This window comes from Polypterus senegalus, chromosome 9 (assembly GCF_016835505.1).
Source record: "Polypterus senegalus isolate Bchr_013 chromosome 9, ASM1683550v1, whole genome shotgun sequence".
Taxonomy (NCBI): domain Eukaryota; kingdom Metazoa; phylum Chordata; class Cladistia; order Polypteriformes; family Polypteridae; genus Polypterus; species Polypterus senegalus.
Window position 1 is genome coordinate 16,660,221 of NC_053162.1, and position 17,951 is coordinate 16,678,171.

The 17,951-nt window shown below is 34.8% G+C and overlaps 1 protein-coding gene and 1 pseudogene across 4 annotated transcripts in view; one reads left to right on the forward strand and one right to left on the reverse strand.

The window, feature by feature from the left end:
• Window positions 1-17,951, reverse strand: part of LOC120535130 (zinc finger and BTB domain-containing protein 41-like) — a 133,291-nt gene that overhangs the window by 70,297 nt on the left and 45,043 nt on the right. For 3 of the 4 annotated variants that reach the window (XM_039762738.1, XM_039762739.1, XM_039762737.1), the window contains exons 5-6: window positions 3,071-3,127; window positions 1,562-1,654 (exon numbers count right to left, since the gene is read on the reverse strand). In XM_039762738.1, coding sequence (XP_039618672.1) covers window positions 1,562-1,654; window positions 3,071-3,127 — 150 coding nt within the window. Of the gene's footprint in view, window positions 1-1,561; window positions 1,655-3,070; window positions 3,128-12,355; window positions 13,708-17,951 lie in introns of those variants that run through there. The other variant, XR_005634858.1, reaches the window with a different exon arrangement.
• On the forward strand, window positions 1,985-2,137 carry LOC120536108 (annotated as a pseudogene).

Below are 17,951 nucleotides of genomic sequence, written 5' to 3' on the forward strand. Positions count from 1 at the left end.
AGGGTTAGAAGTATGATCTTTTGTCTAAACCTTACAAAGTGTCCGTTTAGTAACTTTGAACTGCAACTTCTTGAAGTGTGTAGCTCTTCTTCTTTCCTGTGTGCTGTGGTCTATAGGCTTCCTGTAACTAATGATACGTTCATTTCTGAATTCTCTGATCTCCTGGATGACATTATGCTCTCCTATGATACTTACTAAGTACTTATTTTCGGCATTTTTAACATACGCGTTTGTTGTCAATCTAAACCCTTGGTTAATGACTTTTTATCATTACTTGACTCGTTTGATTGTAATGCTGTATATAGTATATGATATATTAATGCTCCAGTCATTCTCTCAGTCACACCCTTGATCTCATTCTTACACATGGTATTTCAATTAATAATATGATATATGTGATGTTCCTTTCACTAATCATTTTTCTCTTATGATTGAATTGAATATTACTATTGACATTGCTACTATAAGATTGGCCTCACGCTATTCTCGTTTTTTAAATTCTTCTGTTATATCTGATTTTAAAGCCATATTCTCCAGTCTTGATATATAAGGCCAACGTGATACAATACAATAGAATACAATTTATTTCTGTATAGCCCAAAATCACTCAAGAAGTGCCGCAACGGGCTTTAACAGACCCTGCCTCTTGGCAGCCCCCCAGCCTTGACTCTCTAAGAAGACAAGGAAAAACTCCCAAAAAGACCCTTGCAGGTTAAATAAAATGGAAGAAACCTTGGGAAAGTCAGTTCAAAGAGAGACCCCTTTCCAGGTAGGCTGGGCATGCAGTGGGTGTGAAAAAAAAGGGGGTCAATACAATACAATACACAGAACAGGACACAAGTAATCCTCAATACAATATAATAGTGATAGTATTGACAATTCTGTCTTAGCTGTAAATTCATCATTTAAAATGGTTTTGACTTAATTGCTCCCCTCGAGATATGCTGCAAAAAGGGAAGACCAGCTCATTGCCTTAATGACACTACATGGCAGCTGCGTCACACCTATAGAATTGATGAACGGTGCTGGAAGAAAGTCACTGCCTAGGAAAGTAAGTTACATCATCCTGGCTGACCAGCAACAGAAATAACTCGATAACAATATCTTAATGATGAATCATTCTGAATGCTGCTGACTTCAAGTGTCTATTAGGTAAGTTCAATTTGTGGACACTACAAGTTGCATCTGCTCTATCCAAATATTAATGACTTTAAATATAAACCTCTGGTGCAATCTGAGCAGGTCTGACCTCATCTCACTGCCACCTAGAAGCTTGTTATTGACAGCAGCAGTTCTATTTTATCCAGGCCAGAAGTTTTTATGTGTATTTTGGGGGTTTGTTGTTTATTTATATTTTTTTTTTGTAAAAATTTAATTTCTCCTCATAAAGTATAATCTATGTATCAACTAGTGTTAATGCAGAAATCTGACTACAAAAAAAAAATAATAATGGAACAGAAATTCAAGATAACAAGCTTTCTTAATAAATGAAATTTATATTTTTGCAGTTCATTACTAAAATGTTAACATTAAGTATTAAGAAGATATGTTCCCCTCTTACCATTCTCTCCTATTTTTCTTCCGGACTGCTGAGTTGGTGAGCTCTGAAATCGTGGTTTTGGTGTTAGACTCAATCTATGATTTCTAAATCGGCCTGAATAAAAAAAAAAATATATATTGGTTATGAGACCCAGTTTCTATTTTTTTATACTCGGTGTTAAACATGAACAGTAATAGGGTACCAAAGTTTACAAGAAATATTTAAATGTGCCTGGTGTCTAATTTTATTAACAACACACCTTCTTGCAAATACATTGTTTACCTTCCAATGACTTAATATGCATTTATGGAGTTGTTTTCATTGCAGCCTTGCACTTAAACACTGGTTTTCAAGTTTGTGTTAATACTTACACTGTGGGCTAACAGCTCCATAATTTTATCTTTTAGATGTAAGCCATTGCAAATCTATTTTTGATGCTATAAATTACTTACCTGGCATGGGTGACAACATGATCACAAAGATATTTCTTCCCATCCATTGCATATTATGTGGGCTAATTCCTGAAATTTCCCCAAATGTGGGAAACTCGTTTGAATAATTTGTGGTATTAGGCAACTGCATTCACGTTCTCTCCTGGTGTTTTTTTAGTTAATTTTCCCAAAGGTAATATTCAACTGTCTATCAAGATCTGTATCCTGTATTACCTCTGTTGGCATTTCATTAGACCGCTTACTGCAAATTCAGCATTTTAAATTTCAAATGCCATAAGTTTCACTCTTTACAGCTTTTCCAGCTTTACTAAAACACATATTTCTTGTGTCTGGCCCTGTTATTTGGTTTAAATTGTTGTCAGTTTTGACAATTTAAACATTTAAAATGCTCTGAAATTTGACATGGGAAGTAACTTTAAGGCAGTGACTTCCCAATGCGGGCAATGAAGAAAGGGCAATGTGAGACAGCTGTCAGTTTAGCAATGAACAGGCTAAAGGTTATTATTATTTTGTCAACTCCTGTAAGGAAACCTCTGATTGATAACTTGGCAAAGGCAAAACTAAATTATGTTAAATATTTAAAGTAAAAAGTTGCTCACAACATGTTCAATGTAGACCATACGGCAAAGGCAACCAATGCCATGCTGCCATGGAGCACAAATGCCAACCACAGAACTTTCATCACTACACAAGCAAACTACAGGATATATAGATGCATGGAGGACATTTCTCTCATGAACAACTTATTACCCATGCAGGTTACAGTTGGTAAATTCTTTCTGTCAACACTTACATAACATGTAAGTCGAAATAAAAGATTAATACTGTAACAAATGGATGTCATGCCCTGCATGCAAACTTTTCAATATCGCAAAATAAAAAGCATCAAAAGATTCTTTGATAACTGAGCTTTCTAGTGAACATACCTAAGGATGTTCTGCAGACTAAAATTATTAAAAAACATTACAAGAAAAAAATGAAAAAACACCCATATATACTATCTTAAATGTATCTCTTGATACATTTGGGGAGAATCTTCTCTTTGAAATAACAAAGTTCAGTAAATAACATAAATTACCTGGAGGGAGTTTTGCTTTCAACTTATCCACTTGGAGGTCATGTGAAGATAAATCTCCTAAAAAGAAAATAAATCACATGAATATTTAAAAAAAATGTGACACCTAGCAAGTCACACATGTTAAAAAAAAGTTTAATAACATCTGGAAAGAAAAAAGTACTAGGCCAGAAAGTAATCTACTGAGCCATGACCCGGGAAGGACTCATTACTCAAACCGTATCCCGCAAAATTAGCCATATGGCTATACCAAGATCTCAGGTTCTCTGGAATTTAAAATAACGTCCAGCTCACCCCATTTATCAGTGCTACTCAAACCTTTTCCAGAGACACCCTGTAGCATGGCAGCTTCCTGCTCAATCACTGTATTCATATCTCAACAATTTAATTTAATTAGACCTACATTTATCTTTCTTTTTTTTCCACATTTAGTCTGTGCATTAAAGAAATCTCCAAACTGTATAGCATGTAATACATGACCTCCTTTAAATGAACTGAAGAATAAAGCACATTATTTTTATTATCTGTAATAAAGCAGGATAACTCTTCTGTCTGCAAACTTTTAAATAAAAAGTATGAAAAGACATTTTACAATGAAGTGACTGACTTAAAACTAAAATGACAATAATGAAGTTAGAAATTTCAAATGAAATGGTACGCCCACGTATGCCTATGTTATTATTTTTTTTAACTAGTAAAGTAGAAATCAGACTAATTTACAGACATCTCAGAAATGTCTAAAAAGAAATAAAAGAGTTCTATGTGCATTAATGGTGCATAATGGCCAAGAAAACTTTTTATACTGATGTTTTCATGTAAAATGGAGAGAAAAAAAGTTTAAGATATAAAAGAAGCCAATGCTTTACAATGGCAAATGATGTAAAAAATGGCCATTGAAAAAAGAAGAAAAAAAAAAACGTATGCACTGTGTCGTGTCAGTTATCCAGTCGTATGTAGAAATGCACGCTTGCTGTATATACTAAAATATTGTTGAGTAAGTACTTTCAGGATAATCAGCACACAACATAAACAAGAAACTATAGCCTCATGGGGCTGACATTTTGAATTGAAGACCTGCCTCTACCCGTCATTTTTTGGTCAAAAGTCCTGTTTTTAATTACATGATTAATCCAGAAGTGTCTATTTAACAATATTTTGGCAAAAAAGCATATGTTTTTCACACTGTGAGCATATGACTGAATAGAATATGTGACATGAATAATGTGAGATTTTTTTCTTATTTATGATTAGAAATTTCACTACAAATGGCATGAGATAAGTAACATAAAAAAACATTTGTGGGTTGCATATTCCTATAATGTGCTTATGGACAAGTCACATTCCACAACTGCCTGAACTTTAACATGAGCTTCTAGTTTTTTGTAGTGCACTAAATTGTTTGCAGTTTTGAACTGAATACCACTGTTCTGATTTGAAGCTTTGTTTGTTATACAAGAATACTTTACAACAGTGGTTCCCAAACTCAGTCCTGGGGATGCCCTGTGGCAACGGGTTTTTGTTCCAACTAGATTCACCATCATTGATAATAAGTAATAATAGTTGCTCTCATTTCATTAGCTGTTTTGTTTTTATTCTATAGTTTGCTCCCTTGATTGTATCCTATAATGACAAATTCACAAACAGAAGAGCAGATGCCCGAAAAAATTAATTAAACAGAATGATGAAAGGCTGCAACTACTTCATTGTCAGACCCTGCAATTAGTAAATAAAGGATTAAATAACCCAAACACATGGAAAAGCACAATAAAAAAACATCCAACTGTTGTTAAAAAGTTCTACATTGACCCCAAAATGCATAAAGTGGGGTTCACTTAATTAGGCCAGGAGTCCAAAAAAGCAGATGTTGGTTGGAATGAAAACCTGCAGTCACAGAGGGTCCTCAGAACTCAATTTGGGGGCCACTGCTTTATAATGTAGTGTGCATCACTACTGTTTATGAAAAGCTACTAGTACAACATAATGATATTCTTTTGCTCTCAACAACCTGATCACTTTGAAAGGAAAAAAAAAACAATTTCTGAATTTTCTATACACATCTCAAATTTTTGTGGACATTTGAAGGAAATAATAGTTACTGCTGAAGCAGACTATAGTCTTAAAAGTAGACTATACACAATATACTCCCAAGTCCAGGAATTTACATTATGTAAAGATGTCTTAAATGTTGATTTTCTCATTGGACTCAGCAGTTTAGGACTTTTACCTGTATGCATTCTCAGTTACTTCTAAATAATAGAAACAACCTTTGTAACACAGAATACCATGCACCGTAGAAGATTAACTGCACATCACTTTTTAATAATCAAAATCAAAAAGCAACAATAATAAAATACCTTGATCAGTCAGATAATTTTGACCTTTTTAATATTACTACAGCTTTGTCCCATTAAAAACAAGACTAAGCACACAATTATTTTATTCATTTTCAAATAGATAAAAGTGTATATTTACAGAAATTGTAGTTTACAGCATAAAAAAGAGCCACATGCGCTTGAATAACCATAATTAGATCAGCAAAATAATGTTTTGTGTAGAGCTCAACATCACACCATACTTGTACATTGTTAATAAAGACTCTTCATAAATTTAAATGAGCATGTCCATTTATGTAAAGTACATAATATATATTATGTAACATTTCATAAAGCATTACATGGTGGCTTCTGATTTCCTAGTTTAATACCTTAACATATTCTGCTTTAGTTTTGCAGGATCAGAGTGATCCACCAGATGGCAGTAGCCTTCTCTTGTGCAGATGTATTGATCTCCTGAACATGGAGTAAAATAAAAGACTATACTCTAGCATTCTATACACAGACTAGATGAATGCAGTAGGAAAAGTCAGAGATTTAGGAAATGCCAGTATGCCTCTCTGAGAATTCACTTAATTGATCTGTCTCATGTGAAATGTGTAAATATTAATGAATGCCTTTCTTGCAGTCATTTAGTTTCTCTCTTTAACCAGATTTAGTTAGAATACCGATACTCAAAAATCTCATATATGAGACAGCGAGGCTGCATTCATATTGTAAACTGGGACTTTCAGCCACCACTTCTGATGTGATTGCATTTCTTTCATCATTTCTTGTTTTTACCAGTTTTGCCTTTGGACCAGTTTTACCTCACATCATTTAATTCGCTCACATTCCACCTAATTTTGTCAGTCAGCTCTCAGGATGTGACCTGAACTCTATAAATGCCACTGCACAAACCAACTCATAATAGTCACACAATGTTTTAAATTACACAATGATTTCAATGGGATCTGTGAAGAGAGGGCAATGACAACATTACAGACAACAAAGTGTCTTGAGATGGTATTCTCATGAATTGAGCAGTGTTACATGTGGAAGAGTTACTACCGCAGAAAACCAGTCAAATTCTGTTCAGTTTTTCTGACTTTATTTTGTTTATTGTTCTTTTAAACATCACCAACAAAACCAGGATTGAGAACTGATGATGTTAGAGCCTGTGTTCATTTACTGCCACTGTAAAAGTCTATATATATTGTTTTCACATTTTACTATGGTTTGTGTAGTTGTTCATAGAATCTCAGGTCTCCCTGTCACTGAATAATGGCTAATGGGCTTATACCACACAACTATTTTGAAGAAATGTTAATCTATCTTTTGATATTTTCACAACTAAAAAAAATTGACATATGCATATAATATGATTTCAACCGCAACTGTGACAACATCAGCTTTCAATATTTATTAGTAAAATCTCCTAAAGAAAAGGCAAACTACAAAATATGACAACATTAGGATAAGGGACAAATTCGAACTACCCAATAGAAGATCTTCAACAGAAGACATTTCTGTTTCCCCCACAACCCCAATCAGCAACCTAAACTGTCCACATATGATCTAAACCATATGTGACTGTACATTGTCAGTGTTTTGAACTTTTAATGATATTGCACTCATCAGAAATCAAACACAGAGGTAGAGAGAGAAAAATGCAGGCTCAGTATGCCTTCTAGCCTTTTCACTTGAAAATAAAACAAATCACTTTAATTTACATTTAGTTTATTACTTCTTTTCTCATGTTGTGTAATTTTAAACATATTTACACAAAATGATTGCTTTTTGGCTTTGCTATACAAGATACTAAGTAGCTTGGACACAATGTAGATGTAGAGTTCAATTTTGTATTTATTACATTTCAAGATGCACGGCATCTATGAACATAAATATTAAATACACATTCATTCTTAGTTGTATATGAAAGGGCTGGATGAGTGCAAAGCTATTTGTACATAGAGTGTATTCAAGGTAGGTGACATGTACGTCATAATAATATGACAATGATGTCATATTATTGTGTATCAGAAGTTTTAGGTGTTGCCCTGGTTATAGTTAATATTTTATGCCCATGTAGTTTTCCCCACTGTTGGGAGATTACAAACTGTTTTAATTTCTATTGAGAGAATAAAAAAAAAACAGGAATTAAAAACCAGGACATATGATTATTGTGTGTAATTGAATTGAAAAGCTTCTAGTATTTATTTCAAAACATTTAGGTAAATATATTTTTTGATAGAAAGATGCTATGTGGGAGTGTGCTTTATTCGGTGTTATAAGCAGCAATTACAAATCTAATAATGTGATATTTTTTTTCTCCAGCCTTTGGAGTTTTTTTTTGTTTTTTCTGTCCACCCTGGCCATCGGACCTTACTCTTATTCTATGTTAAGTAATGTTGACTTTATTTATTTATTTATTTTTTATTGTGTCTTCTATTTTTCTATTCATTTTGTAAAGCACTTTGAGCTACATTTTTTTGTATGAATATGTGCTATATAAATAAATGTTGATTGATTGATTGATATTCACAGGTGTGATCAGTAATTTTTTTATGTTAAGAATCCAATTTTATCTTAGTTTTGAAATAACTCAGGTTGACTGATGTCTCTTCTTTACCTGAGTGAAAGCAGAGCTAGGAGTTCATAAGATTAAGCAGTACAAAAGTGTTGTACTGCCTATGAATAACCTTCCTTAGCACAGCATGCGATGGAACTTAACATTCTATTCAGAGGCACAACAACACGACAGATAAGACATCGACACACTACAACGACACAATGAGAAAAGCACCAAAGGGCGGCACCATTCTTCATTGTGAGAGTGTTCCTGATGAATATTGATGAACATTACTTTTTTTAATAACATTAAATATAACCAGAGATGTCATAAATCATGAAGAGGATTTATACATCTGGAAGCAAAAATTAGATTGATTCAGGTTATTTAGACATTTTGGCCATTTCTGCTTCAGTCTCTCCAGGATCAACTATTGTAGTCAGCAGCATTTCAGCCACAAGGGTGAGTAGGTAACAGCGAAACAGGGCTATGAGAAGTCAAAATTTAGTCCCTCAGCAGTTCCTATCATTGTTGCCTCTGGAGAATGAGGTTTTTCACTGATTAAATCTTGCTTGAGATTTACTGTGTGCCCATAGAGGCTTTTGGCCCAAGTTAAACTCCAAAAGAGCACAATGTTCAAAGATTTTTGGACATGGAGGACATAGTGGCTGTATTTCCTGTAGCCGAAGCCCAAAGACAGCAATCTGTTACAAGTTGAAAGTTACAGTAATGCTTTTATAACTATTTTTTTTATTTTAAATGTGCAATTTGTTGAGTTAATTTTTAAAAATTAGGATGTGCAATTTCTATTTATTTTTATTGCTATATGCACTTTGAATTCTTTGTCACTGTATTTATCTTTTTCATTTATTTAGATTTTTTTAATATTTATTTTATTCTATTGCTGAATACTTTTTGTTTTTTATGCTGCATTTATTCTGTTGTATTTAATAATCTGTTTTTCACAAAATTAAAATAAAAGTGTTATGTTTAAACACTTCCTGTTGATCTTGTTAATTCAGATTTGCGCTATAGTAATACATTTCACCATGTTGAGACTCAAGGGAGGGTAAGTTGGAGGGCCCTGTGGAGATTTTTGCCTACTGCCCCTCCAAGTCCCTAGAATCACCTCTGATTCTGTTTATCTTCTGTTTACATTATCCTGTACAATGTCCAGACATTAATTAAAAAGACTAGTTCGATTTTGTGATTCAGGCTGGACTCGCTGGAGGAAGTAGTAGAATGAGAGGTCACTTAGGAGGCTGCTTACTATTCTGGACAATGACTTTTATTTGCTGTATGAGATTTTGGCTAAACAGAGGAGCACCTTCAGTAACAGACTGAAACAACTCCAAGAAGCACTATTTATGGCCATTTCTACCTTCAGCCATCAAGCTGTACAATAACTCACTTCTCGGCCGAGGTGGTCTTCTTTCTGCTGTATGCTAAAGGGCACATCACTGATGTAGTAGGGATCTTACCAGACAATGACGCTATGTGCAATATACTCTGCCAATGACTGAAATTGTAACTGATACTCTAAGTATGTGCAATTCTAATCACTTTACACTTAGCAAATACCATCACTCTTTTAATTTACTTAGAGATAATTCTTGTTGTATGTATAGGGTGGTCCAGATCTAATTATACAACTTTTAATGCAATGCAGGAAAACAATGCAAGACAAAAGAATTGTTTGAAATATCTTGTAATAAACGAAAATGGACTTACATTGAATTAATTCACTGATTTTCCATGTAATGTCCCACTTGTCCTCCATTCAGTTGTGAATTCTCTATGTAATAAACTTAATAAGTAATGAAAATTGCATAATTAGATCTGGACCAACCTGTATATTTGTACCTTATTTGCATACTTAAGATTATTATAATTCTTGTTATATGTGTATTTTTGCTTTTTTTGTCTGCTGCTGTACCCCTGACATTTCGTCAGGATTAATAAAGCTTCTATCTATCTATTTATCTATCTGGAAAATGACAAGTACAGTGGAACCTCGGGTCACGAATGTCTCAGACCACGTACAAATCGGGTTACGAACAAAAAGTTTGGCAAACTTTTTCATCTGTTCACGACCACATACTCGGTGACAAACAAACCAGTTTCCCTTCCGGTTCGTAATGCCGATGATTTCCGCATGTGTTCAGTCTCTCCCTGTGAGACAGAGAGCATGAGAAGGCAGTTAAAGAATGCACCGGGCTTGTTTTTAAAGAGACTGATTTGAGCATTGTTTTAATCACGTTGTATTTAATGAAGACATTTTTCTATTGGGTTTTAATCTCCACTTCACTTCTGTTTTCATGCGATCATTTATTTATTGAAGGATTCTGAAAGCACTGCACTTTATTTAATTTGGACTTTGTTTTTGATTGTTATTTTGTTGATTTTAATAAAAGCACTTGGCCTATTTTGCATCATCCAACTGCTCCATTGTAGTGCCTCACTGTTGTCCTCATCAGTAACATTACCGACGGTGACGGGTTTAAGGGCTCCTGGGAGCGAAATGGGAGCATGCAGCGAACCAGCATCGTCACAGACTTTACCTCAAAACTGTAATCTCCTCTCCACCCAGTTCTTCCTCACTTCCTTAATGCCAGAACTCGACTCTAACTGCTAGGTTAGTTTTCTTGGTTGTTTATGGTTAGTTTTTGTATAAATTACGGATTTTTCAAATGTTAATTTTTTTCCCTGTGCTTAAAACTCATTAAAAACGTGTTTACAGAGAGTGGTTCGTAAGGCTATAGTATGAACTCTTGCAATGTTAGTTTTCCCTGTTCAAGGTTTTCTCAGTGTTATTCAATGTTTTTACATTTTGGTTTACTATTACACTGTGCATTCTATGGTATAATTAACTATTTTTCTGCTTAAAAATCTTTAAAAATATATATATTTACATACAGCTCGTGCAGTCCGGAATGGATTAATTGTATTTACATACAATCCTATGGGGGAAATTACTTCGGGTCACAACCAAATTGGGTTATGACCAGAGTTTTGGAACGAATTATGGTTGTGACCCGAGGTTCCACTGTACTTAAAAATTCCTAAAAATTTAGTTTATGTAGAGATTTTTATTTTTTTATTAATTTTATTGCAATCCATACAAATCAATCAAGTTTTTGCAAAAAGAAAAATTGAGTTAAGGACAAATCGATCCCCACCCCTGAAAGAGAGAGCAAGGCAAACGGCGTGAAATTTAAGGCTTGTAAACATACCTAAATTAATAAATTCTCTGTTCTTTATGTGGAGATTTTGATGGAACAGCATAATATTTAAGGCCGGCTCCAGCCTTGCACCCAGTGCTAAAGGTACAGACTCCCTGGCCATCAAACCTTACTTTACTTTATTCTTTGTTAATTAGTATTGCCTAATGTTATTTTTATAGTTTTTCTTTTTTTCTTTCTTCATCTTGCAACACACTTTGAGCGAAATCATTTGTATGAAAACATGCTACATAAATAAATGTTGTTGTTGTTGTTGACTTCTGCTTCCTAAGACTAGGTACACTAATAAGTGGCTTTGAAAATGGATGGGCTTATCACACTAGCAGTTGTTTACTAAAATAATTTAGCATATTCTTCCAATTTTATTCAGGCCTTTCTAACAATTAAAGAGAAGTAACATATCCAAATGGAGTTATTTGACCCTCATGCTTATTAAATGCATTTTCCAACTATTTAGAGGTAATGGAATTCCTAAAAGAAGTTAACATTATGGTTCTGTGGAAGGTAAAATGGGAAGAAGTAAAACTGTATTTCTTCGAGCAATGAAGTTGACAATGTTGCTATATTTTAAAAGAGACAAAAAGGGCGGTAAGCAATAGCAACACTTTAATATTACTTAAGGAGATCATTATCCAAAAGCTTTTAAGGTTTACATATTTGTTCCTGTCTTTTTATTAAAATGGTACAGTTACACTGGTGTTAAAGAACAATGAACAACGAAAGATAGGTATAATAATCAGATTAATATTATACAGCTTAGCAATATCAAACACTGTTCTAAGCCTGTGTCATATACTTTGCCAATTACTCATATAGTTTCCTAAAGTTTTATAAAACAAAACTTGAAAAACATATTTTAAAATATATATTAAATGTTAATAAGTATTCATGTTTGTTTTCCTAAATTATTTTAATAAATGTTAAATATTAACATAAACACATTCAGAGTAAATTAAAGTATGCAGCGTCCATTATATAAGCATTTTACAACAAAATCTTTATTTCAGTCACTGTAAAGGAAGAATCAACACCAAATATGATTAAATCTTTGTACAATTGCCACATTACAATTCCTTGAGGAAAAAATACAATAGAAAAAAAGATTTTTCTGTGAAGAAATAAAGAAGCAGCAAGTAGGCCTTAGTTAAAACTAATCACTTACCATTTTGCTAACCCACCCTAGAAGTTCTTTTCTCATTTTCTTTTCTCTTGCTTCTAGTTTTTCAAATAGAAAAGCAGAATGTATAAATGTATAATGTATACACTACATTAATACAAGAAACAGGTTACAGTTGAAAAGAAAGTCGGAGAAAGCACTGCAGTAAGTAAATACAGTAATTCAAACATTTATGTTGATATTTTGTCATGAGCATTTTTTCCTCCTCCTTATACAAAGCATGGTGAGGTGGCTATGTGGTGAATACGTCAACAATGAATTTACATGTCGTCTCTTTCTCCATTTCTTAAATTTGCGTATTTTTGACTGAGTAAGAGATGTTTTGGAAGTTGGAGACCCTTCTGCTTGTACAGGAAATGATGATACAGGTATTTCATTGGTCATCTGAACAGCACTACAGTCAATTATTCTACAGTCTTTCATATCCTCCTGCTTCTTCATAGCTGTCTGTGTTGCCTGAGAATGGCTGGAACACCTGGCAGGCACCAGTTCACGCAAAACGCTTGTTAACTCTGCAAGCTGTTGTGAGAGTAACTGAAAACCACCTCCAATCATTTTCACCATGTCAATCCTTAATTTTCTGATCTCTTCCAACTGATCTTGTTGGACTTTATGAAGGACTAAATCTGAGACTGATGACCGACAGGCTGTGCTGCAATGAGAAACAGAATCAGGAAGAGCATCTTCAGAAAATGAAGCGTGTGAAATTGGGTTTTGACTGTTTGAGTTGCTTAGTGGAAATACCATTTGAGAAATGACATGATTTGATATGCAGTTTTCTGTTTTATCACTATGGGTATTTCTCTGGAGTTCAGCATCATTGAAGGCTTTAATGACTTCATTACTTCCATTTAGGCCTGAATCTTGCACCAAACAGAAAGAGTCTTTTTCAGGTTTAACCAAATGTTTTGCAACATCCTCTTTTACCTCTAACGTCCTGTTTGGACTAGTTGTGATTTTCTGTGCAAATCCTGAAGACGCCACTGAAAGCTCAGGATAAACACTAGATTCATGTAAGGCTGCCTCTGTGTTATCCTTAAGTCTCTCTGACCAAATCAAAGCTGTAGACCATTCCGGAATTCTCTCAGGCATCTCTTGCAAATGCTGTGACCAGTGTAGTATATCAGACATCCTGTTCATATTTTTTGGCTTTGACTCCTGAAGACTGTCTTGGTGCCAAACAGGTTCACTATGTAGACAATCTGACATGTTCTGTGAATCTTTTGTAGCAATATGAGACCACAGCAGAGATGACTGTGAAGCTGGTGGACTATGGCAATTGGGTATCTGGTTTAGAGTCTGTTTTTCATTGTCCATAATGCTTCCAGTAAAATGCGCTGTTAAGAGAAAGTTATAAATAGACACATTATATTTTATCTTGGAAAAATGAAGAACACACATAAAAACAATTGCATGTTTCACTCCACAGTGTGTTTGCCTGTATGCTCATCAAAGTGCACGGGCAGGTGTGCTTACCTGTAACAAAGCTTCTTTCAGGCTGGCTCTCAGGCAACTGACAGGATGCTTGTATTACAAGTAACTGTCTACAGTCATATGAAAAAGTTTGGGAACTCCTCTCAGCCTGCATAATAATTTACTCTACTTTCAACAAAAAAGATAACAGTGGTATGTCTTTCATTTCCTAGGAACATCTGAGTACTGGGGTGTTTCCCGAACAAAGATTTTTAGTGAAGCAGTATTTAGTTGTATGAATCAAATGTGAAAAACTAGCTGTGCCAAAATTTGGGTCCCCTTGTAATTTTGCTAATTTGAATGCAGATAACTGCTCAATAGTGATTATTTGCAACACCAAATTAGTTGGAATAGCTCGTTACGCCTTGAACTTCATAGACAGGTGTGTCCAATCATCAGAAAAGGTATTTAAGGTGGTCAATTGCAAGTTGTGCTTCCCTTTGACTCTCCTCTGAAGAGTGACAAACAGCATGGGATCCTCAAAGCAACTCTCTTCAGATCTGAAAACAAAGATTGTTCAGTATCATGGTTTAGGGGAAGGCTACAAAAAGCTATCTCAGAGGTTTAAACTGTCAGTTTCAACTGTAAGGAATGGAATCAGGAAATGGAAGGCCACAGGCACAGTTGCTGTTAAACCCAGCAGGTCTGGCAGGCCAAGAAAAATACAGGAGCGACATATGCGCAGGATTGTGAGAATGGTGACAGACAACCCACAGATCACCTCCAAAGACCTGCAAGAACATCGTGCTGCAGATGGTGTATCTGTACATCGTTCTACAATTTAGCGCAATTTGCACAAAGAACATCTGTATGGCAGGGTGATGAGAAAGAAGCTCTTTCTGTACTCACACCACAAACAGAGTCGCTTGTTGTATGCAAATGCTCATTTAGACAAGCCAGATTCATTTTGGAACAAAGTGCTTTGGACTGATGAGACAAAAATTAAGTTATTTGGTCATAACTTTGCATGGTGGAAATAAAACACCGCATTACAAGAAAAACACCTGCTACCTACTATCAGATTTGGTGGAGGTTCCAACATGCTATGGGGCTTGTTAAAGTCAAGGATTGGATGAATTCAACCCAATATCAATAAATTCTTCAGGATAATGTTCAAACATCAGTCTCAAAGTTGAAGTTACGCGGGGGTTGGATATTCCAACAAGACGATGACCCAAAACACAGCTTCTACAAAGGCATTCATGCAGAGGGAGAAGTACAACGTTCTGAAATGGCCATTGCAGTCCCCTGACTTGGATATCATCGAAAATTTATGGGATGATTTGAAGCAGGCTGTCCATGCTTGGCAGCCATCAAATTGAACTGAAGTGGAGAGATTTTGTATGGAAGAATGGTCAAAAATACCTTCATTCAGAATCTAGACACTCATCAAAGGCATATTTTCTGTTAATCCAGTAAACTTAATGTCACTGCTGAAATACGACTGTTTCCATGAGGCATGTCATATATTAAAAGGAAGTTGCGACTTTGAAAGCTCAGCTAATGATAAACAAAAATCCAAAGAATTAAGAGGGGTTCACAAACTTTTTCATATGACTGTATTTTTATTTTTGTGGGATATATTCCTGAATACTTTGTCCATGGTTTCCTAAACCCTATGGAGGTCATCCCTTCTTACTGTTTATACATGAAAATTGACTTGTTCTTGTAAGTAAGGAAAGGCTTCTTTGCCATATCAGGATTTTCAGTATAACAACAAGTAGTCCACAGTGGTTTAGTGTGCCTATTACAATGCTCTGACTTTTTTGGTATCACAGATGGACCAAAGAATGTTGTATGTAGAGGGGACTGGACCATGGAAATTAAATATAGGAATAAATATTGAAGGGAAGTCTAACATGTGCTTGTATAACAAATCTCCAGTCAGTTGTCTGAGATCTGTGAATTGTAAACTATAGTGAGCTTTAGTCCAAGTAGCTGAGAAAGGTTTTAAAAAGATAAGAGAAAGGAGATTTTTTTTGACACAATGAAATGATTAAACTAACACAGAAAAATTAGCATAATTTTAAAAGTTAATCAATTACTGATTAATTGTATGATAAGGCAATTTTCTTCATAGCTTTGTCAGCCTTTAAACATATGACGTTATAATCATATAGAGACAAATTTTAAATAAACTTCCATTACACATATAGCATTGACTATTTAATTAATCTGCATAAATATTAGTGTGTGACCTTATTAACTGTTTTGATTAGTGAAACTATTTTTACCTTAATTATAAAGAAGTAAAGCCACATATCACATTTATGGTTTGACAGCAAAGGCTTAACTACAGTTACCAGTTCAAAACAAGCAGTAACATACTGAAAATGTATTAAGCTGAAGTCTCAGAAATATGAAAACTAATTTTATACCCTCAGAAACTATAATATTCCATTAAATCATGGCTTCAGCCTTACCCAAGGAAACTAAATAAACATGTTTTGTGTGCTGAGCATTTAATAATAAATATTCATTTGAAAATTGAGGAGATTGCTTAGTATGAAAGTGCTTTTACAATTGCTGAAGGCCCCTATGTGTAAAACTTTAATTCTTTGTGACATGAGGCACACAGTTTGCATTAAAAGCTTATAACGTTCATTTCAACAATGGTTAAGACACAGTTCGGGGTCAAAAAAGAGCAGAAGCCCATGCTCAAAGTAGCTGGCTGAAGGACGGATTGTACCCAATGGAAAAGCAGTTCACTAATGGCCACTATAAAACATGGGCACAAATGCAAAACCAATGGTATCGGTAAAGGTAAATAAAATGCAGCTACTGTAAATTCTTTCAGAATATAGGAAAGAATAATGGATTATGTACACCTTTAATTTTTTATTATTAATGTCAGGATTTCGCCTCTGGCTTGTTGCTATTTATTTTTAAATTGGAAATAATGTCTGAGCTGTTATAGTAGACCAAACAAACAGCCTGACTCAACTGCCTCTTGGACAAGCTGGAACTTTAGAAATATCTCAGGGACAGTGGAAAGGATCGGAAATCTACCTAAAGTCTACAACTTTTAAGAATGTAAGAGGCCGACGAACAAAAGATGGGTCTACAGTGGCATGCAAATGTTTGGGTACCCTTGCTTGAAATGTCTGTTACTCTGAATAGTTAAGTGAGCAGAAGATGAACTGATCACCAAAAGATATAAAGTTCTTTAATATTTTAAGCAAGATTACATTTTTATTCCCATCATTCAAAGGTACAAAATACAAAAAAATGAAAAGGGCTAGAAGCAAAAGTTTGGACATCAAACATAATCAGTAATCCCCCTCTGGCAAGGATCACAGCTTGTAAATGTTTGTTATAGCCAGCCAAGAGTCTCTCAGTTCTTACTTGAGGTATTTTCGCCCATTCGCCCTCGCAAAAGGCTTCTAATTCTGCAAGAGTCTTGGTCCATCTTGCTTGGAATGCTCTTTTCAGATCTATCCACAAATTTTCAATGTTTACGTCAGGGGATTGTGATGGCTATTTCAAAACCATCAGCTTGTACCTCTTGAGGTATTCCATTCTTGATGTGGATGTGTGTTTTGGATTATTATCTTGTTGTAGAACTCATCTACTTTTTAACTTATTTAAACATATTTTGTAGGTGGTGTGATGTTTGCTTCCAGAATTTGCTTGTATTTATTTGAACTAATTCTTCCCTCTACCAATGACATGTTCCCTGCGCCACTGGCTGCAACACAAGCCCAAAGCCTGATCGATCCACCCCCATTCTTAATAGTTAGAAATGTGTTCTCTTCTTGGTATTCAGCACCCCTTTGTTCTCCAAACATACTTTTGAACATCATGCCCAAAAACGTTTTTGACTATTTTGACTTCTTAAGTCCACAGGACGTGTTTCCAAAATGCATCAGGCTTGATTAGATGTTCATTTGCAAACTTTAAGCATTGAATTTTGTGGCTAGGATGCTTGAAAGGTTTTCTTCTGTTGACTCTAATATGAAGGTCTTATTTGTTCAGGTGTTGCTACACAGCAGAACAGTGCACCAACACTCCAGAGTCTGTTTAATCTTTCTGAAGGTCCTTTGCAGTCAAATGGGGATTTTTATTTGTCTTTCTAGCAATTCAACGAGCAGTTTTCTCAGAAGGTTTT